This window comes from Pogoniulus pusillus, chromosome 4 (genome assembly GCF_015220805.1).
Source record: "Pogoniulus pusillus isolate bPogPus1 chromosome 4, bPogPus1.pri, whole genome shotgun sequence".
Classification (NCBI taxonomy): domain Eukaryota; kingdom Metazoa; phylum Chordata; class Aves; order Piciformes; family Lybiidae; genus Pogoniulus; species Pogoniulus pusillus.
In genome coordinates, this window is record NC_087267.1 from 11,162,928 (window position 1) to 11,189,594 (window position 26,667).

The 26,667-nt window shown below is 39.9% G+C and overlaps 1 protein-coding gene across 4 annotated transcripts in view; it reads left to right on the forward strand.

Annotated features, from left to right (window-relative positions):
* The window catches only part of CNTN1 (contactin 1), a 249,327-nt gene that overhangs the window by 142,003 nt on the left and 80,657 nt on the right, over window positions 1-26,667 (forward strand). For all 4 annotated transcript variants that reach the window (XR_010302059.1, XM_064142186.1, XM_064142187.1 and 1 more), the window contains exons 4-5: window positions 9,179-9,308; window positions 24,766-24,895. Coding sequence is in view for 3 of the 4 variants with exons in the window: in XM_064142186.1 (XP_063998256.1) it covers window positions 9,197-9,308; window positions 24,766-24,895 (242 nt within the window). In the remaining variant the exon portion in view is untranslated. The remainder of the gene's footprint in view (window positions 1-9,178; window positions 9,309-24,765; window positions 24,896-26,667) is intronic.

The following is a 26,667-nucleotide window of genomic DNA, read 5'->3' on the forward strand; positions in this document are numbered from 1 at the left end:
CCTACTTTGCTGACTAGGCATTGAGAGTTCTGTAGGCACTGCATGCCTCGGGATCTACTGGGGCTTACAGAAAATACAGGCATGAAAAATGATAATTACCAGGCAATAAACTAGGGTTCCAGAAAAAGACTTCTGTTTTTCAAACCAATCTGAAAACTACAGAAATAGTGCTTTAATTGTAGGTAATTATGGCCGTTTGAGCTGATCCTCTAGCTCAGACATAGTGGAAAGATGAACAATCAAATGATAGACCACATAATGGCAACAATAGATAAACTGATATAATTTCATTGGAGCATCAAGAGCTTAATGTCTAGAAGCACAGCTTGTGTTCCCCTTTCTCCTGCTGGCTTCTGCTGCTTCTCAGCTTCACCTATCGTCCCCAGCTGCTGTTTTGGCTACTGCTGCTTCTGCTGCTTCGCTGCCGCTTGACCCCTCCCCCATCTCCCTTAAGGCTATTGTATTGTTTTTTTTTTCCTCTTCCTTCTCCAGTTATTATTTCTCTTTGCATTGTTATACTATAAGAAATACAATTTCATCTTTCCCTGACTTTCAAAAAAAGAGGTCTGTGTTGTGGTGAGTTTATTTCTCCCCGAGGGAGGGATCTGCCCTAACCCGGGACAGTAATGAAAGCAAATATAAGCATCATTTGTCTTTTAAAATTGTCAAGATTACAAAGGGTTAACCCTCCCGGGGTGGGGTGGGGGGTGGTCTTGAACTTGCCCCCAGGTCCTCCTGACTCTTCCATGGGGATGTAGTGGTGTACTTTACTCCAGGTGTAGTGGTGTGATGGTTTGGGTGTTCCCCACCCCCCTACACTTTATGAATTGCCCAGACTACTCAGTCAGCTCTGGAAATATGAATGAAGCTATTTATTTACAGCTAGCACAATATATAAGCAGATATTTACAGTATGTACAGTTATAGACAGAAATATACAAGGTAAAAAGTAATACAGAAACACAACTCCCCTCCCAGAAACCTGAGTCCTCAGGAGGGGCTGTCAACCACCCCTGCACCTTCCCCCTGCCCCTCTCAACCTTACCCCAGTCCTAAGGAAGAACAGAGGTTCGGCCAGGAGGTTAAGAAGTAAAGTGGGTTAGGCCAAATGGAAGGTGAGGTTAGGGAGTAAGATGCAGCTCGGTCAGCAGCCCAAGCAAGAGTGAGAGAAAAATAGTGAGAGTGTAATCTAATGTTTTCCTTTCTTCTTCCCATACACACCTCAGCGAGACTCTGAGGGGAGTAGACATCACCATTGTTTTCCTTTCACAGCCTGTGATCTAGTTCTTCTCACCAAAACATTCTACCCTGCTTCAAACTAGCGCAAGTGTTTAGCCCATTCCTGCTTCCTGCTTAGCCCCCTATAAAAAACAGAGGAACTTCCTGTTTCTGGTTCTCTTGCTGCTTCCTTGCCTGCCAGCACCACCCTTTTGTTCCTGCTGCTCTTTGTTTTACCACGTGGCCATCCTTCCACGAGGTGGACAAGCACATTGACATCAATCTGGATGTGTGTATATATATATATACACACACATATTTTTTGTATCTTGTTTTTCCTCCCCTATACCTTTTTGCAACTCCCCTACCTCAAATAGAATCATAGAATCATAGAATCAACCAGGTTGGAAGAGACCTCCAAGATCATCCAGTCCAACCTATCACCCTGCCCTATCCAATCAACTAGACCACGGCACTAAGTGCCTTTTATTTATTGTTAAAGTTTTCTTTTTTAACTTCCAAATCAAAGTAAGGCTATTTGTTTGAGTGTGTTTCACCTTTTCCTCTCTACATCTAATTCCTTTTTTTCTAAAAAAAAAAAAAAAAAAAGAAAAAAAAAATGGGAGGAGAATCATAGAGCCAACCAGGTTGGAAGAGACCTCCAAGATCATCCAGTCCAACCTAGCACCCAGCCCTAGCCAGTCAACTAGACCATGGCACTAAGTGCCTCATCCAGCCTTTTCTTGAACACCTCCAGGGACGGTGACTCCACCACCTCCCTGGGCAGGAGAGGGGAAGGCATCCTATAATTGTATTGGTTCTGTTAGATATATTGTGAGTCCCTGGGAAATTTAAACTAGAACCAAGACAAAGATGGAACTAAGTCTACCTCACGAGTAAGAATCCTCGAAAAGCAGTCTTGATCAACACAGAGAGCCTTTGAAACAGTGGTTCAAAAGTGTAAAAACTGCCTATATATCTCACCAGTAGCTACTCTGAAACGTGTATACTCAAAACCAGAAGGCACAAATAACCTATTATCCCAAAGTCCACCAGCAAATTCCAGTAAACATTGAACTGATTTTCTTTTTTGCAGCTGCTGGTCTGATTTGACTGTTTATTCACAGAATGAAAGAGATGTTTTTAAGCATTTGCAACAGTTCCAAGTGATTGATGTAAATTTTTTAAAAAGCTCCTCTGACTTAAAGAGAGTTGCTAGGAAACGTGCAGTATTGAAGATGAAATCTCCCACCGAGCTTGTCTTTGGCTGCACAATAGGTAGGATGTTGCAGAGTATCCAGAGTTACATATTATATGGATAAACTGTTACATTTCTGTGTATATAAATACACCTGCTGTGAGCACACTGAATACACGATTCATTCCCACGTCTTCATGTGGCGGCGAATAAAAAGGTATTACTAACTGCAAGAAAATGTGAAAGTCAGATAGAAAATACCAAGAGTGTGATAAAGATTTTCTTATAATCTTGTTTCATTTTTCTGAAACATCAAGTGTTTTGTGTGTTGTTTTTTTTTTTTAATGGAAATCTAATTTAGATTTAATTAAAAGATGATATTCTGATATTTTTCTTGTATAAACCTTAACAAAATTGAAATTCCCAAAGATGCTGCTTTATTTTACTGGGGAGGTTGTCCCTTGAAAGTTGAGGCTCAAATAAACCAAAAAACCCTCTTTATCATATGAAAGAACTCCCAGTTTTAATAGTGGATATTTATTTGTATTCATGGCTGACTTTTTTGCTTGCTGCTTTTAGAACCTTAGGTGTGTTTTGTTATCTTGGAGTCAAAGTTGAAGTAATTAGGCTTTAAGACGCAGCTGGAAGCTACTTGTAAGTGCAGGACCCAGAATAGTGTCCTGTTCTGTGTAATTCTCGGTCATAGCAGGAGATTTATTGATTTTTGTTTGCAGACATTTTTTACCAAGAAATCTTTTAGCAGCAAAGCCCTTACAACATGCTTTCAGAAAAGTGTGAGTAATGCCTGTGAGTTATGGCAACAGTAAGTGATCTTTTTCTTTTTTTATTAAGAAGAGCAACAGCCAGTTGATGATAAAGCAAACAGTGTGAATAGGGACTTGGAGGCCTGGCTGCCTCGCCCTTTGCTGCTGACGTGATGATTAAAGCCAATGTTTAAGTACCACTGAGCAACACTTCATTGCTTGAAGGTATTTCAAACCAAAACTTTTTTGCATCTCAGTGACTTAAGAAAAATAACTAAACTATATTAATAATTAATATTAAAGCTCAGTTGTTGATCTTACCACAAATTAGAAGCTGCCTGACCTTCCTATAATATGTTTATAATAGCAACACTAAATGTTTTTCTGTTACAGAGTCATTAGATTAAATACAAGATGAGGTAGATGTGTGACCGCTCTAAAACCCTTGAAGGGATTCTTAAACTATCTGTGGTTGCAAATAAGAAAAACAAGACATCTAATTAGTTTCATTAGCTATCTGAGAGGACAAAATAGCAGAGAGCCTAAACAGAGTTAGGCAGGCAAGCAAAAAATGTCCCACAGGGCTTCTTAATTGCCTAACAGAAAAGCAAAACTGCCCGCCGAGCAACTGGCTGAAGAAGTTACTGATTCCTAAGGTCTGAATTCTTTGATGTGCAAATGTAAAGGGAAACAGGAGAGTTAAATTCACTGTGTGACTAACCAGCAGCATCCTACTTCAAAACGTGGTGCAGTAGAAAATTGCCACAGAAAACTAGTATCTTGCACTTTGTCCTTGAAATGTAAATTCTGTCCAAGAAGAGTGTATTATTCATGGGCCATCAAATTGATGGCTGCCTCAGCTGACTTTCATTCATGTGAAGAAAGTATCTTATTCTTTATATAGGATGATGTGGAAAATACTAGAAGCATGACTGTTGGTGATGGACTGTTTGGGCCAGTGGGCAGTATTTGGGCAGTGGATTTGAATGTCTGTTTCCACATGAACAAATCTGGGAAAACTGAAGCATATAATTACAGAAATCAAAGATGATCACAAGAAGGTGAACTGTTTCTACAACCCTTTGTGAAGGGATCTAAAGCCACATTTGGACTGTGAGTGAAAAACATCTAAAACCTTACACAGATGCAGCAGTGCTGTGAGAGCAGTGCAGGCTTGGAAGTTTACTTACAGACTATCACAATGAGATAAGTCTGTGTAATGGTAAGGAACTTGGCTGTCATCACCTTTCTGATAATAAAGAAGGCTAGTGAATACTACTGTCTAAAACATTAGTTTCAGAAGTAAAAGGGTTGTGGGTGAGAAGATAAACTTTTGAATAGTATATAATGCCCTTTCTGAAGGCATAGTCTAACCTAGAATGCCAAACCTTGTCGATCAATCACAAAATGAAATTGCAAATACCAAACCAGTAGAATAACAAAGGGTGATTCAAGAAATAATATGTAATGTACATCATGATTTTTGCTAAATTAAAGGATGTTTCTTGGTAATTCTAAATACTGAGCAACTAATTAAAGATTTGTGAGAAGTTATCATACCAAAAGATGTCAACTGTTTTAAGAAAATCAAGATAAAAGCAATTAGGTGCTACTAAAATCACTGAAACAGACTGAAGTAAAACCAAATACAAAACACTGATTAAAGTATTGTGTGGCTCCTAAAAGGCTTTGATTATAGCTTGCCACTGTGTTAATTTACTAGTGAATTATTGCAATTTTATATATATATTCATGTTTTTAAAAAGGATAGAGAGCCAGAGATATCTTCTAGTTTATTATGCCTGTTTATAGACTGATCTGGATGGAATCGCTACCAGTTCTCCAAGGTGAATGTGTGTAATTATCATACTACAGCAGAAAATTAGAATCTTATCAAGCATTTTGATTTACCTCTCCTAGATAAGTGTACCAACCAAAAGCCCCTGAATGTTTTCTCTTGCCTCTTCTCTGCCCATTCAGCTTTTAGGGATCCAGATGGGAGCCCTGAGCAGGTATCAGGGGCTGGTGCAACAATTATACTGCTACCGTGCTGAAAGCCTCTTCAAGGGAGGTCCAGAGAATATCTTGCCATAGTAAACATTGTGATTACTGACAGAGGCAACTGCCTCATGTACCTTCACCTACTTGAATTTCCATCACTTTCCCTCTCTGCCTTTCTTTCTGACTGCCCTTTTGGGTTTAATTGCTTCCATCCTCCCACGCATGACTTAGATGTCCCACCTGACATCCCTCACCTCTCTAATGCTGACTTCTGTTTCTTTGCATTCTCTTTATCCCTCCGGCATCCCCCATTGTTCCTCTTCTTTCCCTTGTCTATTCCCACCCCTTCTTGATTTCATACCTAGTAGATTATATAGCCTATTTGCTTCGGTTTTGAATTTATGATATTTATTCATTTGACTTCCATTACCTGCTGTTTGTAATTTCTTTTTTTTTCTTTTGTGTATGTGTGCATTTTTAATGCTTTATATGCTTGCAAAATGTGTTTGGATTAAGCTGGGAAGTAATGGAGAACACTGACAATTTTCCTATCTGTAAGACAAGAAGATAACTTTTTCAAGTGTAGTTTGTGAGATTTAAGAATCTTTACAATGGGTAGTATAGAGAGGCAGGCCTACTCTTGTGTCCTACAATGCCTCTCATCCTACTGAGGCATCACAAGACAATGCAATCCTCCAGAAGTGTTCTGGGAGATCCCTGTGCTTACTGTTCCTCAGACAGTGTCTCAGTTTTACCACATCTCCTTTGGGAGGATTGTACTCCACAGCTTACCAGAAGCAGTTTTCTTGAATCTGGCAAAGCAAAGGTGCTGTAGTGGTGATTAGATCTTTTGGGAAACTGAACAGTCAGAAGGGACCTAAATGTGTTAATGAACATTAGATAGTAATTAAACTTGACACAGTTGCAGTTAAAAGACTGCTGATGTTACTATATATTTTTGAAATGTCTTACTCATTTGCTAAAACTGTGGTGCTTAGTTGTGAGAAGAGGGAAAGTGTGCTGGGCAAAGTGAAAGGAGTATGCTCAGGCATGCAATCACTGTCTGCTTCTACAGGGGAGAAGAATGAATTGTACTAATGACTGTTCCGTCGTTCAAGAATCATTTTTACTTAGGCAGCAATATCCTCACACTGTGAAGAAAAAAGGTTGAGAGCTGTAAAGCAAAAGAGGAGTCAGATAATGGTGTTTGAGCAGTGTGGCCTGCAGTGATGCCTCCAGTGCAAGTGCTGCTGCCTGGAAACGCCTGTACTCTTGGGCAGCTGGGTGGTAACGATACCACTTCAGACATACAGATGATAACTTGCATGCTGTCTCATCTCATAGCAGGCAAATCTGCCAAAATTCAGCAGAGTGGTGTGAAGCAGCCTCACTTGTTATCCATGGGCTGAAATAAATCAGGAGGGATGTATATGCTGTATTTACAAAACCTATTCAGCTAAAAGAAATGAGAACAAGGGAAGGATTTTAGTCCTGCCAGGGTATATATGTTTGTATCTGAATAAAATAGAGATACTTGCAGCATTTAATGACACAACTTTTGTTTACTGTAGTTTGAACTAGTGTTCATGCCATTTTTTACTGAGTCAACAGGAAGGAATTTTGAGAGAATTTAGAGGACAAGGTAACTTCACAGAATTCCAATTTGACTCTGGGAAGGAGCAGAAGGAAGGATCTTCTGTCTGCCTCTAATGTCAGAGGGAGAACACAGATTTACTCCTAACAGTTTCATCTCTCGATACATTTGAGCACAGTTATTATCACCATGAGTTACTGCATAATTACTATTGTTCCCAACAGAGTTCCTGTTTCATTGCTGTTTAATTATATGCATTATTGCCGTGTAACTATGCAATTTAACTCATGTCACTTGGAAATAAATATTTCAGGCAATGCAGTGACATAACATAAGAAGCTTCATAGGGTGGTTATGATTGCTGCAGAAGTGTGTGAAGTCACTTGTTGATGTAGCCTACCGTAGTCTTTTGGAGAAATCATATGGGCACAGCGGTTTCTACCCTGGTGATTTAAGGCATATGCCTGAAATAGCAATGAGTATCCTTTGTGTGACAGAATCTGAAGAAACTTCATTGCCAACCAAAACAGAAGGGTATGGATAGTAAATTCTTCCCTTTGGATCCAGCTACAGTAAGCATATGCATTTGTTGGCAACATAAGAGCTTTTTTCAGGGAGTATTTCTAGATGTATCTCAGCTCTGGGGAATCACTCTTTAGCTCTCTTATGTGTTTTGCTGGACTCTGTTTTCATATAACAGCCACAGTTTTAGGATCATGGCAACTAATTTTGACCCCATGTGTTAAAGATTTCATCTGTTAAAAAAAGGGAAGTTGTGAAGTGCAATAACTCCTCTAATTTCTGAGCTAAAGTGATTCTCTTGTGACATTTCTTGCCATTTTCCTATGAGTTTAATAAAACACCTCATGACAGGAGAGCTCACTGTTTGAGATACATTCAGATAAACATCTTCTTAGCCTTATTCTGAGGAGAAGGAGGAGACAAGTGTAAGGCCTGATTGCAAACACGTATTCCTAACTACCTCAAGGACAGATATCAAACACATACACTGAGACAGGCTTGTCCAGCAGCAGCTCAAAACAGAGACTCCCTGTTAATCAGAACAGAATTTATTCTAAGCATACTTAAGGAGTCAAGTATGTTTGTACATAGTCTTGGAAATTCACCTCTTAGTGTTGGAGGTGGGAAACAGGACAGTTTCCAAACATGATCTAAAACATTTGGGTTTTGGGAAAAGAGAACAATTTTGTAATATTTTTGACCTGGAAAGAGCAAGAATTTTAATAAAGGGTAGAAGCTGCCATCAGAGTCATTGGTACTTGGCATGGGAAGCTAGAAAACAGCAGCATCAAGGTTGCATCCTGAAAAAAGTGGCAGTGCTGTCTTAGCGTGCTAACATGTCCTAGGCTTCATGGTACTGAAGGGTATTCAAGTACATGTAAGTGTATTTTGTAATGAAATCCCAACAAATTGAATATATCGAGGGGAATGGAGAATACCAGCATATGCCTGAGATACAACATTAAGCTTTGTGTGAAGGTCATAACTTAACCAGGGCTTCAGCAGAACCCGTCAAGAGAGGTATGAACAAGATGTGGTGGATATAAAGAATGCATTTATATGTTCCTGGCAAAAAATGTCCATTAAACAAAACAGAAAATTGCACACTGCTAACATGATGATGCATTGCCCTAAAGAAATAGGTAACAGCCACTAGCCAGAAACAAAAAGCTTGCAAAATGTTCTGACTAAAAGAAGTAAGAAAGTAAAGTATTCTGAAAACTAGTATCTAAAAGAATACTCAAAAGAAGATGCTTATTTCTTTAGCTTGCCATTTGTATAGATGCAGGCAGTTTCTCCTGAGGGGAAAAGAAAAACCATCAAACAGGACATCACAATAATTATTTTACTCAACATTTAAAAGGAAATTAATAGAAATTACTAATGCTTTTCTAAAGAATCCAGAGGATCACGTTAAAGTTTAAAAGGATTGGTGTACTGGACTAAGTAAATAATTCCTGAAAGAGATTAATGTACTTCGGTTTCACTGTGGTTTTCTTTCCACAGACTTTCAAATCATTAATTGCTGAGTTGAAGGACTTTTCCTTATTTGATTGGAAACTGTGTATTATCTTCACATTTTTAGTGTTGTGAAGTGTTCTCAGAGAATCTAGGAAGAGGAATCTAAAAGAGGATGTTCAGTACTAACATTTACTGTATTACTGTCACTGGGAACTCTTGATACTTTTAAACAGTCTGAATAAAAGAGAGACCATTAATTTAATCTAGAAAATTTTATAATGCATTTATTATTTGAAAGATTCTGTCTTGTTTTAACTCTGTAACTATTCAGTTGAGACAGATAATACAGCAAGTTAAATGTCATGTGAGATAAAGCCTTATGTTTGTATTATTCACTTATTTTTCTTTCTCTCTGACCAGGTATTTTTAGATATCTGAATGTTAATGCTGCAAGGCATAATGCCTTTTGAGATAATCACTGAACAGAAGATAACCATGTGGCTTTTCATCTATCATCTTATTATGCCCTGTTTGGTCTTCTGCCTGAAAGGTAAGATAACTTCCCACATTAATTCTATTTAACTAACTGTTTTCAGTTTTATGCATTTCAAGGTCAGTTATGCTGTTTGCATGGGTTTATTTCTGTATACACAACAAATTACTAAGTAATAATAATAACAATAAAGCTTTAAGGAAGCATACTTACTACAATGAATCATAGAATCATAGAACGGTAGGGGTTGGAAGGGACCTTTGAAGATCATTGAGTCCAAATCCCCTGCCAAAGCAGGGTCACTTAGGACAGGTCACACAGGAACACATCTACATGGAGTCTCCACAGCTTCTCTGGGCAGCCTGTTCCAGTGCTCTGTTTGCCGGAAAATAAAGAAGTTTTTCCTCATGTTCAGGTGGAACTTTCTGTGTTTCAGTTTGTATGCAGTGAACCTTGTCCTGTCACAAGACACTGCTGAAAAAAGACTAACACCTTCCTCTTGACGCCAACCCTTCAGATATTTGTAAACATTAATAAGATCTCCTCTTAGTCTTTTTTCCAGGGTAAACAGCCCCAGGTCTCTCAGCCTTCTCTTTTAAGACAGATGTTTCAGTTCCTTTATCATCCTCTTAGTCCTCTGCTGGACACTGTCCAGTGTATCCCTGTCCCTCTTGAACTGGGGAGCCCAGAAATGGACGCAATACTCCACATGTGGTCTCACCAGGGCAGAATAGAAGGGGAGGAGAACCTCCCTTGACCTGCTGGCCACACTATTCTTAATGCACCCCAGGATAGCATTGGCATTCTTGGCCACAAGGGCACATTGCTGTCCCATGAGTAACTGATTATCCACCAGGACTTCCAGGTCCTTCATGGAGCTGCTTTCCAGCAGGTCAACCCCTGAGCTGTACTGGTACATGGTGTTTGTCCTCCCTGGATGCAGCACTCTACACCTATTCTTGTTGAACTTCATTATGTTCCCCATTGCCCAGCTCCCCAGTGTGTCCAGGTCTCAGTGAATGTCTGTACTGTCTGCTGGTGTATCAGCCAATCCTTCCAGTTTGGTTTCATCAGCAAACCTGCTGATCCCCTCATCCAGGTCATTGATGAAGATGTTGAATTACGACTGGACCCAGTATGGACCCCTGGGGAGCACAAGTAGTTACAGGTCTCCAACTGGACTCTGCACCATTGATCAGAACCCTCTGAGCTCTATTGTTCAGCCAGTTCTCAATCCATCTCACCATCCACTCTTCTAACCTGCACTTCCTGAGCTTGCTTATGAGAATGTAATGGGAGACAGTGTCAAAAACCTTGCCAAAGTCAGGGTAGATACCATCACAGAAGGCTACTGGATTCATCAAAGACGATCTCCCTTTGATAAATCCCTGTTGGCTCCTCCTGATAACCTTCTTTTCTTCCATGTGCTTAGAAATGACCTTCAGAGTGAGCTTCTCCATCACCTTTCCAGGGATGGAGGTGAGGCTGACTGATCTGTAGATTCCTGGACTTGCCTTCTTGTCCTTTTTAAAGACTGGAGTGATATTTGCTTTCCTCTGGTCCTCAGGCATCACTCCCATTTTACACGACCTTTCAAAAAATGATGGAGGGTGGAAGACCAACAGTATCATCCATCTCTCTCAGTACTGGTGGGTGCATCCCATCTGGGCACATGGATTTGTAGGTGTTCAGCTTGCCCAGATGACCCAATTCTTCCTGAGCAGTGGACTGTCTTCCTTCTGCTGGGCTTTTTCCTCTTACTTCCAAGGTCTGGGATTCCAGAGGGCCAATCTTGGCAGTAAAGACTGAAGCAAATACAGCGTTCTGTAACTCTGCCATCTTAGCATCCTCTGTCACCAGGGCTCCTATGTCCTTCAGCAGTGGCCCCACACTTTCTCTATTCTTCCCTTTGCCTCTGATGTATTTCAAGAAGGCATTCTTGTTCTCTTTTACTTCTTTGCCATAATTCATAGTGGAAACCATAATTCAAAGCTTGAAAAAAAATACACAATCTGGATCTTAATTTTTATTTTGCTATTCTTATTCAATATACAGAGTTACTTATTTCTCTAGATTATAAAATACATATCAACCACACAATTGTGCACTGATTATCAAAATGCTTAGAATAGAAATATGCACACAAGAAGAGATAGACATAGGTGATATAAACGAGAAGCAGCCGCGGCGTGAGACCCTGACTCGGGAGGAGAGCAGTACCGAGGCTAGTTCTGCTGGAACGCTCTCTTTTGGAAGCTTTCTCAAAGCTTTTATTTTTTACTTTGTGGCTCTCCTGAACAGAGAATCCCAGAAGGGGGCAGGGAAGCTGCAGGCGCAGCAAGATATGTGGCCTACATGCACGCTGGAGAGGATGACGCAGCAGGGGCAGTGCTGGGTGTGCGGGTGATTTAAGCGAGAAGCTGCAGCAGCTCCAGACCCTGGTTCGGGAAGAGAGCAGCTCTCCCTGCTGAACCCAGCCCGCAGTGTGCTGGAGAAAGGACATGGTGACACCAAACTAAATCATCAGCTGCAGTAGCCAAGAATATTCTGGACACCAGTTGATAAAAAAGTAGAGTCAATCACGTAGAACAAGTGCTTTTTTAGTTTCTTGAGGGGCAAGGCCAGATGATTAGTGCTAATACTTATGTATGATGCACATTGCAGTTGTGCCCAGAAGCCAAATATCTTGGCACCAGAATGCACCTCCTGATCAGTCCCTTAAAATGGCATGGAAAGATTGTGTGCTATGAGGATCATGAGTAAGTGACATAGGAAGAGCAGAGGTGGATGTGATGATGTTGCATGCAGCTTTGAGTATGTGTGGATATATACCTGTCAGTGTTTGTTTGCTTTTTTGCTTGCCTGAAATTGACTTTGATTCCTGTAAGAGTAGGAGCTAGTGATGTGAAGAGTTTTGAGTGGGACCAGGTTCTGATAGCACTGTTTCCCAGTTCAAAGAAACTTCCTAATTCATCTTTTGGTGTGGAATAAATCCAGGACTTGCTTATGTTTCCTGCCAAAAGCCAAAGACGTACCACTATCTAGCAATATATAATACCAGTCTCCAGTATGGAAGATTTGTAGTCTTACACAGTCAGAGTTTCTTATTCCCAGTGTATTATTGCAAGGCTGATCAGCATACACACACTGCTCTTAGACCTGCTCTACTTTGCCTAAATAACTAAAGATTTATTACACTGCTTCTGTCATCTCAGGTTTACAGCACCCATGTTGGTTATATAAATCTGATGTTGCAGTCTTTGTTCTACCCCAGCACTTGAATTTTGCTCAAAGTTTCAGTTTCAATGTAGCACATTTCAAATGTGCTACAGCTGCTAGCAGTTACTTTTAGCAAATTTTCCCTTCCAGTGTATTTCTTGGCAATGAAAATGTCATAGCATCCAGAAAATCCATAGCTGCAGTTACCAAGATGAAATTCTAGAGTTTGCTTGGGAGTGTTCCCTGTATGGTTAAAAACTGAAAGATAGGTACTCTGGAGAAAAAAATGAGAATGTTTAGAGTAATGAGGTCAAGTTCTAGGAGACATTCTTTCGTGTGTGATATTATCAAGGGGATTGCTGGCAGTGTCAGTAGTAATGGGGAATGTTTGAATGGGGGATGCCTTTCGGCAAGACACACCAAGCACCAGAGTAAAGACAAGTTAGCTGGGAGCAAATGTTAAAAGCAGAATGTTTTAGAAGTTTCTTTAGCACTTTTTAAAAGAATATGGGATTTCTTTGCAAGTATATTTGGCTCACCTTGCTCCTTCCCATGCTGCTGGACCCACAGTTCCAGATGTTTTAACCCTGTAAATTGCTTTTGGGCAAACTGGCCTGTGACTCTGGAGCCACCAGTCAGGGGTTTTGTAACCCATGCCTCCCAAACAGATCTACTATATCAGCTGCTCTGGAACCAAGAAACCAAGGTCAACATTTTTTAGATGTCTCACCATGTGGCCTCTCCCAAGTTCAATGATAGCAGCCACAGCATTTGAAGGTACTCAGAGTTCATGTTGAGAGCTTTCATACTTACCAGCTAGGAATATTTGGGAAATAAAGAGCTAGGAAGCTGAAAACCTCCAGCTACATTGACATGAGATGTTCAGAATTTGACCTGAAAGGGTGATAAATATTCTGACATTCTCTCAGCTAAGGATCTGTAATTGTTTTCAATTTGTTATTTTTCTGCTGCAGGAAATTCTAAAATATTTCTCTTTCCCAAGCTGAAATACATCTTTTTTTTTTCAGAAATTTAGAATTTGCCTTGAAATTATACCTTTGTCTTCCAGCTAGTCAGGTTTTGTGGAGATCAAAGTCAGGAGTTGAGAACTGTTGCATTTCCCATCAGTGGGAATGTGCATTTACTTGGCTGAAGGGAGGCAAATATTACATGAACCAGTGCATCAGGACTTTAGACATCTGCAATGAGACAGGATAAGTATTTGTTTTCCAGGTAAATTAGTGCTTGAAATGTGAAATGTAGTCTTGCAGCTATAAATTGGTGAAAAAGCTGTAAGTAATTTGGTCTTTCACTTACTAATAAAGCAGGCAGTTAACAGTAAGGGTTGCTTTTCAGAGTGCTCTTTGAGCAGTGGAAGTCAAATGAATGCAGCAAATCACTCCTCACGGAATGCTGTGATGATTGTCAGTTCACTGCCAAAAAAGTTATTTCATGCCTATTACTGGTAGTATCTGACTTCTCCTTTCCCCTAACATCTGCACTCTCTCCAGCACACATCTAAGTTACCTTTGACTCCCTGTTAAATTCATATCCTGTAGCTAAGTCTGAATTTTTAAGCTTTTCTTTGATCTAGTACATTCCATATAAACCAGTGAACCAATGTAGCTTCACTTGGGGTAATAACCTTTCACCAAAAGAATTAAGACCTTTTCAGCAACAGGCTTGTTTTGTTTCTTTTTCATAAAGGCTAAGATCTGTAAAGGCTCTGTATGTAAATGTGCTTAATGAATACTTGATTACATTTAGCTACAAAAGCAGTCAATAGCAAAAACATGTTACTGTGTTCCTCCAGTATTTTATTTCTGATCAAACTGTTCTACTTTACCTTGGGATTTCATATTACAGAGCCAGGCAGTGTCTGCGTTTTGGTCAGATCAGGCCTCAAAAGACAGCTTGTTACTCTAGTGACTATTTTGAGTTGTGCAGAACAAGGTAGTAGACTAGGAGTAAAAATCTCAAAAGTGCTTCTGCTTTTTAGGGAACCTATTGCCTTATTTTCAGAAATCACTAGGACCCCAAGTATAGGCTGGATGTTAGGAGGAAGTTCTTCACAGAGAGAGTGATTGGCATTGGAATGGGCTGCCCAGGGAGGTGGTGGAGTCAGTGTCCCTGGAGGTGTACAAGAAAAGCCTGGATGAGGCATTTGGTGCCATGGTCTAGATGACTAGATAGGGCTGGGTGATAGGTTGGACTCTATGATCTTGGAGGTCTCTTCCAACCTGGTTGGTTGATTCTATGAAGTGATAAAATCATTAAGACATAGGGCCTCTCAGTGTAGAGCAGTTATTTCTGTGTATACATGAGGATGTAACAGCATGCTGAGCTTCTGAGAACATTGCAGGTATTTCATTGTAAGTTTTTGTGGGGAGATTGCACAGAGTAACAGCTGCATTTTACCTTCAACCCTGTTTGCTGAGCACCAGCTTTCCCGCAAGATTAACGTGCTAGGTTCTCAACTTGCTTTTGAAGGAAAGATCACCTAAATGATTTAAGTATCTAATAGGCAAATGTGAGTATCTTCAAAAATACTGTAACTAGTACTGGCTGGCGTTCCTCTTGGCAGTCTAAGATCACAAGCAAAAAGTGCTATGTCACCCTTAGGCGTAGTTGGAAAACTTGCTCTGCCAGGGGTTGGAGTTTTTCATACCTGAAAGCTGATGCAGAGGAGAAGCTGCCTAATTAGCTACACATCTCTTCAAGGACTTCACTGGCACATTTGAGATAAAAGTTAACTCTTGTGGTCTTTTTGGTCCATAAAAGTAGAGGCAGCCTGCCTGAAAAAATCTAACTCTTTGGTATACTACAAAGTTGGGAGTGATAACTTTCTGTTTGAGTCCTGACAGGTTCTTAAAAATGTATGTCCCTTTAACACTGTGATGGTTTACACTGGTACCCCTTTCTCCATCAGGATGACAACATCTTATAGGCTGTAAAATTCATCCCCTTGCATTTTGTGGACATGAACACTTTAGTGCTTGAGCACATAAGCTCCTCATGAATGCCAGAATGCCAAGTGCAGCTTTTCCCACTGGATTATGAGAGAAGGTAAATCCAGCCCCAAAACCTAAAATAATATGTACCTTGGATTTTCTCTGGAACAGTAGGTTCAGAAATACATATTATGAACTGAAGACCAGAATCTACATTATTTAAAGCTTTTTGCTACAACATATAGCACTATTTGCAATTGCTAAAGAGAAGTAGGTGTTTCCTTCTAAAATACAAAGAAGATGAGTATTCTTGAATATCTCTTTACCTTGTCTACCATGTCCCTGCTTGCATCTTAGAAGACCATTTCATGCTACTACAGAGTATCTGACTTTCATAAATAAATCAGAATGTACTTTGTGATCATAATGCTCAAAAACCTGTATGTGCCTTGTTTACTTGTGAGCCTCGTAGAGATGTTTTGGCTCGTTCCAAGACCATCTTGGTTTTGAGCATGAGCTTCTTGGATGCCAGTAGGTCCTCATTTCTGTACCGTACTGAAAACAGTGTCTGAGACCTACTTAAAAGTATTAAATGGTTTCTAGGCTTGAGATGCTTTACAACTTAGCTAATATGATGAATGAATCCATGGCTTCTCTGTTCTGCATCCATTAACATTCAAGGTTAATCTAGCCACACGCTGTGTCAACAGATCTTTGTCACTCTCTCATGCAAAATATATAACAGGATACAATACTGTAGGGTAGATCAATACTGATGGGAGTGATATCAAATGACTGTCTGGAGCAGCTACTTTTGGTGGTGTTAAATGCAAGGGTAATAGAGAAGTGTACAGGAAGCATGAACAGAAAGGTAACTGGAAGTGTTGTTAGAAAAATAAAGATGCTAATTAAAACATTTTTTATAGTGGTGCACAGTAGGAGTGGCATGATCTGAGGTTTTCCAGTGTCAGCTTCTCTCTGACACTGACCTTTGAAAAACTTTTCACTGTGCTATTGACATTCATGTCACAGTTTGTGGTAATTTTAGTATCAGGTTGGTTCATATCCAGCAGAAGACTTGGATATGTGTTTAACATTACACTTACACATATGCTTGTTGTTTCGGGTTAACTTAGATGTTGTGGATCAAGTTGCTGAAAAAAATATGAAGACTTCAACAAATTTAAATGCTTTCAATTCTATCTCATTTTTATTTGCTTTAGCAACCAGCATTGCCATTTTACCCTTCCTAAAGATTAAGTTAAAGATCTTTCCAGGAGGAGCTTTTGTAGCCATCCCTTCCTAAAGCTGTCTCCACCTTTCATTGAAAATGCATTTTCATTACAGTGGATTTGTAAATATTTATCCATCAAAAATATACTGCTAACTTTCTTACAAGTATCTTCAAAGGGGATTGTCTTATGCAGACATTCTGAAATAAAATTCATACAGTTTTGCCTTTTTTTTTTAAAGGCAAAATGGTAATTTGTTTGTGAAAACATTCAATCTGAAGGGCTTTAGGAGCACTCAGATCTTTATTTTTGAGAGCTTTCTTCTAGTGTATGGAGGTTTGGTCTTCTGGTCTTGGAGCTTTGGATTTTCTTGCCAGGATGTTGAATGCATGTACAGAAGTGGTTCCAGGATTAGAGCCTTTGGATAAGTCCATTGTGGTCTCTGAACTTCTGAATTTGTCAGTGTATATGCCCCCACATATTTTACTGCCAGCCTTTCACTGTGTTTCAGTCATTTCCTCTGTTAGTTTCTTTTGCATATAGTTCCTTGTACACTAATGGTTTTCTCTTTGATATGTGCAAGCAAGTTGTTCTTTCTGCTTAATCACATTTTAAATAGTTCTGGATGTAGGAGCCCTTCCAGAAGCCTGAGTGACTTAAGTACTGTTCGATGGAATGCTTGCTCAGTTTTATCAGCTGTTTCCCTTATTAAGATTCAATTACTTCTCTGTTTTTGTGGTTTAATTAGAGGACTTAGTGAGATTAAAGGCACTTTCAAACAAATAAAGCAAATACACAAATGGACATCCATTAAGAATCTCTTGCACATGATACACAAAATGTGAATGATGTGAGGAAAATTACTTTTATATTTAATTTCCCATTTAAAATAATCACAGGATCATGGAATTAACCAGATTGGAAAAGACCCCTGTGATCATTGAGTACAACCTATCACCTAATGCCTTCTAATTAACTAAACCTTAGCACCAAGTGACTCATCAAGTCACCTTTCAGACACTTTCAGGGACAGTGACTCCATCACCTCCCTGGGCAGCCCATTCCAATGGCCAGTCACTCTTTCTGTGAAGAACTTCTTCTGAACATCCAGCCTAAACCTGCCCTGGTGCAGCTTGAGACTGTCCTCTTGTTCTGTCACTGATTGCCTGGGAGAAGAGACCAACCCCCACCTGGCCACAACCACCTTTCAGGTAGTTGCAGAGAGCAATAAGGTCTCTTGGAGGTCTCTTCCAACCTGGTTGATTCTATGATTCTGTGATTCCCCTGATCCTCCTCTTCAGGCTGAACAACCCCAGGTCCTTCATCCTCTCCTCATTAGGCTTGTGCTCCAGCCCCCTCACTAGCCTTGGTGCCCTTCTCTGGACATGTTCAAGCACCTCAACATCTTTCTTAAATTGAGGGGCCCAGAACTGGACACAGTACTTGCTCAATGAATTGCCACATAACAGTGTATCTGACATTTATTTTGAATCACTTAAAATAGATAATCCGCTTCTGAAATCAAATGTGGGTCACTTGTAAATTTCAGGAAGAGAAAAATATTAATACCTTTGTAAGTAAGGAAAAAGAAGATTATTTTCACTTTTAAGGTTAGAAAATTATAGATTATAACTACCCTATGAGCCAGTGTGGGAAGACATATCTTCTAAAGTATGTAGAAAATTAAGGTGTACTTGCAATCTTCCATAGTGTGGCAAATTAGAAAGTAAAAGTTAATTTGTAATACTTTTACCTGTTTTTATACTAGCCATATGAAGACAGAATTATGCACAGTTGTCCTGGTTTAGTGACATGTCTTTGAGAGACATTTGAGCAAAGCATTGTGAAAGATTAACAGTAAAATTGCAATATACTATTCCCTTTGGGAATTTTCTGTTCTACTTTTCTGTATTCAGATGAGACAAAGAATTGATTCTGAAAAATGTGAGAATAAGTATATTGAAAGGATGGATGGTAGTCAACAAAGGTCAGAGAAAATATATTTGTATTAGAAACAGGGTGGCCAGCAGGAACAGGGAGGGGATCATCCTCTTGTACTCATCACTGGTGAGATCACACTTTGAGTATTGTGTTGAGTTCCAGGCCCCTCGCTACAAGAAGGACATTAAGATGTTGGAGCACATCCAAAGAAGGGCAATGGGCTGGTGGTGAGCCTGGAGCGCATGGCCTGCAGGGAGTGTCTGATATAGGCTAGATGTCTGAGTGATCTTTAAGCTCTCTTCCAACCAGGTGCTTGCTGTGATTCTGTACTGCACTGGGCTCACTGTGCTGCAACTCGTTTCTTTAACCTGGTATCCTAGAAAACAATGCACCGGTGGCAAATTCTCACCTTGTTAATACAAATCCAACCTATCCACCAATACCTAACTCTCTGAAACTATGCAAGTATAGAACTGATAGGAAAAAAATAGAATGGAAAGACTCTTGGAAAGAGTCATTAAATATTGGCAATGATGAGTCTGGCACTGTTAAATGAAGTACTACATGAGTAAGATGCCTGACTTCAGCCACCATGTGCCAGCTGCCTGAGGTTATAATTTTCTCAGCTCGATAATAAAATAGAAAATTACTGAACTCATGAGCTGTCTTCAGCTTCACAAATACTCATTCATCATATCTTATGTCACAGTTAATCTGAGCACTAAATTCTGCTTCATAAATGGATTTAGGAAAGCTGTCTATACTTTGCAGTCCTATGAAGGCAGATAACAGATGGGGGTTTTACCCCCATGATCTTCATAGATTAAACTGACACTTTCTAGTTTATTAGGCAGTAAATGATATGTAGAGGTATTGCATAAAAAATATTTTGAAAGTTTGGAAAAAGAACTTATGAATTATCTACTATGGAGAAAACTGTGTTCCTAAAAATATCCATAAAATGACTACTTCAGCATATTTCTTATTTGAATGATTTGTGGGAAAAATGTTTATTTCTGTGACTTTCCCTGGAAGGTGTTCAAATTTGGCTAAGAAGGAACAGGTACACTTCTCTTTGAACACATGAGGGTGTGAGGACAATTATCGCAGTATCACCAAGGTTGGAAGAGACCTCAAAGATCATCAATGCCCTTTACCACAGAGCTCAAGGCTAGACCATGGCACCAAGTGCCACGTCCAACCTTGCCTTGAACAGCCCCAGGGACGACGACTCCACCACCTCCCTGGGCAGCCCATTCCAGTATCCAATGACTCTCTCAGTGAAGAACTTTCTCCTCACCTCCAGCCTAAATTTCCCCTGACATAGCTCTTTATGCTATGTTTCTTGGGTGTATGAGCCCTGAAGGACAAGTAAGAAGCAGAAAGCGCAGTTGCCCAGTTATGTTGTAGCTTCATCTGTTGACCTTTATCTCCTCTGTGTCATCTTGTTAATGTTTGAGATACTGGAGTGCTGCAAACCCATGTTATCTGTAAGAAAAGGCTTTAAAAGAATTTTATGGTCGATTATTTGCCTCACATAAAGCAACCTCTAAAGCATACAGGGTATGTGCAATTTGTGGCTCAGAACGGGTAAGACAAAAATGAACACTTGGTTTTATTTCATTTTCTATACTGGGAAAAAAAAAGCTCAAGAGCTGCTATTTTTTTGCTGTGAAATAAAAGATTTCACAGTAGTCTTCAATAAACTAGGTATTTTTAACTTTTCTTTCTGGTTGTACTCACAAATATAGTGGTTCCCATAGTTATAAGCAGCTTTACTTCATGGCATTATCCTTAATATATGAGTAAAATCGATTTTCAAAATTAATTAGATGCATGTAAGGAGTAAATTAGCTGATAATAAAATAAATTGACTTGTCAGAAAGTGATTTGGATGACTGCTCTGTCTTGACAGAGGACTTTTTTGCTTAACACTCCAACTCACTAAGAAATGCTCTTACCACACGTCTCCTCCATGTCTCAGGTTCCTCAAATCCCAAACTGACCAAGTGACCAAACTCCTCTGAGCCCTATACAATGTTCTTTCTGTCTTCAATAAGCCCATATAAAGGATTTGTATCTCTGGTATCATGAACAGAATTATTTTCCTAAATGCATTTTTAAGTGAAGACCTGTAAGATAAGATGGAAGGTTAAGCGATTCCTTTAGTGTATTTTTAGTTACTGCATTTGGTTTTGGCAAGTCAGTCCCTTCCCTTCTCCCTGCCAGTGTTATGGTGAATTCCATCCAAGGCAGCTTTGCTCAAGTCATTCACCTTTTAAAAGTCAAATCAGTATTTATCTGCTATCTTGTTAAATTTATGCCAAATTTGTACTTGACATGAGTAATTTAGTGTCAATGTAGTTGGCGGAATAGAGAGAATGATGAGCCAGCAGTGTGCCCAGGTGGCCAAGAGAGCCAATGGCATCCTGGCCTGTAACAGGAACAGTGTGGCCAGTAGGAAGAGACATGTTACTCTTCCCCTGTACTCAGCACTGGTCAGGCCATACCTTGAGTACTGTGTCCAGTTCTGGGCTCTTCAATTCAAGAGAGATGTTGAGGTGCTGGAACATCTCCAGAGAAGGGCAACAAAGCTGGTGAAGGGCTTGGAACACAAAGCCTATGAGGAGAGGCTGAGGGAGCTGGGGTTGTTTACCTGGAGAAGAGGAGGCTCAGGGGGGACCTCATTGTTGTCTACAACTACCTGAAGGGAGGTTGTATCCAGGTGGGGGTTGGTCTCTTCTCCCACACAACCAGCAACAGAACAAGGGGACACAGACTTAAGTTGTGCCGGGGAAAGTACAGGCTGGATGTTAGGAGGAAGTTCTTCCCAGAGAGAGTGATTGGCATTGGAATGGGCTGCCCAGGGAGGTGGTGGAGGCACTGTCCCTGGAAGTGTTCAAGAGAAGCCTGGATGAGGCACTTAGTGCCATGGTCTAGTTGACTGGATGGGACTGGGTGCTAGGTTGGACTTGATGATCTTGGAGGTCTCTTCGAGCCTGGTTGATTCTATGATATAGAATTATGTAGTGGAAATAAACACTGAACTAATGAAATTGCTTTCTAACAACAATGGTTAGGCTCTTGGAGTGAGACACAACTGAATCATATATGGTGATTATGTTGAAAAGTTTTGCCTTATCTTTATAGATAAGCATAGCTTCCTTGTCAAAGAGAAGGACATGAGATGGAGAACCTGAAGCAGTGTGCATAGAGGCTGCCTAGAATTTGAGTGGGCAGATGGTTACATGGAAGGGTGTGAAGGGAAGTGAGACCCATAGAGGGTTGATAAAATGGTTATTGGATATTGATTTGGTTTTAATTGTTCCTGTGACCTAAATAGTACAACAGGAATGTGTATGGGCTGGAAAACCTTTTTGTCTCAGTGTTCTACACTAGCATGTACTATGCAAACTTAAGTCATTTGAAAGACAGTTAATTCTTTAATATATATTTGTGTGGAAAACTTTGACATTTCCTGACATAAATCTATGTGGAATTAGGATGCATTGAATGTGCCTTTTAATTGTGACTTCATTTTCCCTCTTGCAATGAAGTTTCTTGAAATGACTTGAATGTAATTGCCTCAGGTGTTTTCTGATTGCTATTTTTCTGATATTTTGGGGGTATTTTCCCTGAATGTATTGGATGTTTTGTATTATAATCTCTCACAGGCTTATGCAGGGACATAAAGGTGTACTAATTTAATTTTGTAGCTTGCCTGTAAGTAGAATCATAGAATCAACCAGGTTGGAAGAGACCTCCAAGATCAGCCAGTCCAACCTATCCCCCAGCCCTATCCAGTCAACTAGACCATGGCACTAAGTGCCTCATTCAGGCTTTTCTTGAACACTTCCAGGGATGGTGACTCCACCACCTCCCTGGGCAGCCCATTCCAATGGCAAATCACTCTCTCTGGGAAGAACTTCCTCCCAGCATCCACCCTATACTTCCCCTGGCACAACTTGAGACTGTAGTAGTAAGGTTTTTAGACACATCTGTCTTACCTAGGTAGTTGTTTTTTTTTCAGACAGTTTGGTTAAAAAGGTGACTTTTCTTCACTTGGAAGGTGGAAGCCTATACCCTTGCTCCTGTTCCACCCTTTACAGTGGCACAGGTCATCAGTGAACTGACAGGAAAATAATCCAGAAAGGTGGAATTGAATAGGTTTCCACTCTCTTTAGCTTTATCAGCTGCCTAAGAAGTCAGACAAGCATTAAGAGGTGTTGCAGGGATGCCTAGAGGGAATTGACTCTGTGCAGCTGCAAAGTGTTACTTGAAGAGGGATGACAGGGCCATCTTCTAACAGCAACAAGTCATGCACAGAACCCATGATCTCACTAGCTGTGTAGATATTTTCGAGGCTTTTGCAAAGACTTCTTAATCTATTTTATCACTTCTGAATAGCCTGACTCTTGTGTGCAAAATTCACTGCAAAATGCCTCAACTAGTCAGAATTAGGTGATAGCCTTTCTCCAGTTTAAAACACAAATCACAAATCTACCCAGATAAAGTGGCAGTAGGATTGGAAGGTCATCCTTTTGCCTAAAGCAGGACTAGAAGAGATGAATTGTGCTTTTTCTTTTCATCTACAGTTTATCTAATCCATCCATTTTCTTCTTTCTTTCCCTACTTTTACCTCTCCCTTTTCTTTGAGGCACAATTTCAATGAGTTCTTTTTTGTTGTACTCCTGGTCTGCCCTTCCTACCTCTCTAGACTTCACACAGGCTTCACTGAAAGTGTGAACTTTTCTTGCTGATCTTTTCACAAACCCTCTCTCATCCTTTGTCTACCCCATGCTGTTTCATGTCACTGGTCCACACTCAGTTTCTGTCTGAGAGTGAAAGGTTTATTGTTTGCCACACTGACATTCAGTCTGTATGTATTTTTTCTGCCTAGCCAGACTTCTGAAACCAGATTCAGGATAGATTGCAGCAGAAGTGCCATTACAAAGCATATTCAATAGGTGTGAGGAATGTACTTTCATGGTAAGTGCTGGCAGCATTAGATATGCATGCCATGAAATGTCTGAGTGGCCTGTGATGCCACTGGAGTCCTCAGGTGGAAAGAGTCAGTTGCATATGATATGGCTATTTGCTGCCAGAGGCTGTTGTTATTCTGCACTCGTAGTTAAGAACTGCACAGAAAGTGCCATCAGGTTTGTCACTCTGTTACTGCAGGCTCTGAGCAAAAATGTGGTTCTTGCCTTTTCATTTGGAATTTGCTTCTTTTTTTTTTGATCTAGCAGTGTAGATTTTTTTCACTGCATTATACTTCAAATATCAAAAAGCCAGAGTATTTTTCAAAAACTCTGGCCTCCTGTCTTTGGAAGACTTCTCATTACATGAATTTGTTTTTAAAAATGAAGCAGGGCATTACAGTGCCTTCTGAACCTGCTTCTACCCCCAAGGTAAGTGGTGGGGTGTTCCACAGATTTGAACTGGGAGGGGAAACTTACTTTTTATCTGTAACCACTATTCTGCTAGGGCTGTAATCCAGTGTCTGTCTATGAATATGGAGTTTATGAACAACAACAAAATCTGTTAAAGGATTGTTTTATGTATGCACAATATTTGAACACTGACATAATTCACATTCTTTAGTTACATAGATAAATTCTTTTCCTTTAGATTTTCCAGAAGCTGTCTGGTTTACTGTAAAATGTTTTATAACCAAAAGCAAGACTTACAAAGGGGTGACTACAAAATCTTACTTTGATTCATGGACATTAATCTGTTACATTATGGTTTATCTCTTGAGCTGTGAAATTTATTTTTTTAGTATAGCATCACAAGTCATGTAGTGGATTTTTGTATGCAGCACTGACACAGAACACCTAATGTCTGCATAGTTGTTTATGCCTGTTTTGGATCTGTGAACTAAATTGATCTCACTGCATTCCTAAAGGACAGATCTTCAATTCAAAATTATCTCCATGACTTTTGTCATAAACTATGACATGTAATTGATTAATGTCATTGGAGAAGACAGGGAAGAGGCCAGCACTTCTGTTGTTCTCACTGCTCTAGCTGTGTTGATGCATATGGAATTTGATTTGGAGGGACTCGCTATCCAGCCATACTATTTTTGATCTGAAAGGCATGATGTTAATTAATATTCATTTGACTGCTAGTGAAAAGCAATTATTTTCAAACTACCATTTTTTTCAGAGGAAGGAAACAAAGGCTATGGACCCATTTTTGAGGAGCAACCCATTGATACCATCTATCCAGAAGAGTCCTCAGATGGGCAAGTTTCAATGAACTGCAGAGCTCGAGCAATTCCTTTTCCTACTTACAGGTAACTTCTCTTGTTTTGGTTTTCAGGTCTTACATATTTCACTTGGTGAGTGTTTCAAATTGTGGCTTTAAATGATTACCTGTCATAACAGGTAGATATGTAGTCTTTAAAGCAGGAAAAAAATGGGGATATTTGCCATTGCCAAGGAAAGATCAACCTTGATTCACATTGCCAAAGCATCCAGGCACTGTTGAAAAGAAAAAACTCCATTTTTGCTTCCATGTTTTCAGCTTCTGAAAAGAATACCAATCCAGATGTAAAACAACAGCTAAGAAAGTTACCTTTAAAATTTCATTAAGCAGCTATCTTTCTAACTTAGGGTAAGGATGACAGGTTCAAGACCTCATTCTTGGTTTAGAATGGCTTTGTTATCTATTTTATTTTGAAAGAAGTACTGCTATTGGACCTGGACATTATACATCCTGTGTTGCTTTTTTTTGTATCCAAGATATTATAGAGAGATGCTCAAGATTGTGTCAGCTGTGCTACTCAAGATATGAAAAACTTTATTGTGGAAAAAAATATATCAACTATTTTTAGTAGAGATTCACACATAATTCAGTAATTGTTTCACACAATTGTATTGCTATTAGCAGAGCAATTCTGCTTTGCTGTGAGAACTCAGGGCATGGCATGCATGTAAATTTGTCAGCCCTTAACTGCTCATTACGTTCAGACAAGTGTCCATAAGACTGTGACTAATTTACAAACTGTTCATGGGCAGAAAAGTACTATTGTCATATTATGGGACAGATTAGTTTTCTTACCAGGAAAAGGCATCCATTTCACTAAATTATCCAATGATTTGCCCCAGTACTCACGCACGTGTGTTCAGGGGCTCTGGCTTCTGTGGCAGCTTGTCTTCATACACAGAACTGTGATTGAAGGATTTGAGGGGAAACTAGAACAGTGCTCACTCACGTGTGTTCCTAGGCTCTGGCTTCTGTGGCAGCCTGTCTGTATACACAGAACTGTCTGTGATTGAAGGATTTGAGGGGAAACTAGAACAGTGCTCACTCACGTGTGTTCCTAGGCTCTGGCTTCTATGCCAGGCTGTGCAGAACAGTCAGTGATTGAAGGATTTGAGGGGTAACTAGAACAGTGCTCACTCACGTGTGTTCCTAGGCTCTGGCTTCTGTGGCAGCTTGTCTGCATGCACAGAACTGTCTGTGATTGAAGGATTTGAGGGAAAACTAGAATACCTTTTTTGAATATGATCCCTGGCTCAAATATTTTTGCAAATTTTTCTGTGTGACATCTTGTTGTTAGACGTGGTTGCTCTCCCCATGCTTTGAAGGGGCTGGAAGCGTGGGGAGATCAGATATACTTAGATTCAGTACCCTTCTGATATATTCAGCCATCACTCCCAGCCTGTGTAGAGACTCCTCTATGTTGTCTACAAGAATATGTAAACGTGCCATCTACAGATTGATTCAAATTTTACCATTCTTCATCTCTCATGGGCTTTGAAAAATCTGAACTAATAAATTCACCCTGGAAGAACTGTCTTGCATCTCCAGAGCAGGACACTTCTATCTAGGAACAGACCTGGCAATTAGTGCTGATAGCTGATGTGATGGTAATTGCAATATAGAATAAGGCCACTTTCCTTGTTTCCTGACCTCATTACTTTAGTCTTCCTCAGTATATTGTCTTCATTAATTAACCCTTCAGCCCTCCAAGGTTCTTAGTTTCAAAGGTAGGTAAGTCCTTTCTGCCACTGCTTCACTGCAGCCTGAAGTTGTCCTTCTGACAGTTGTTCCTAGGCATTT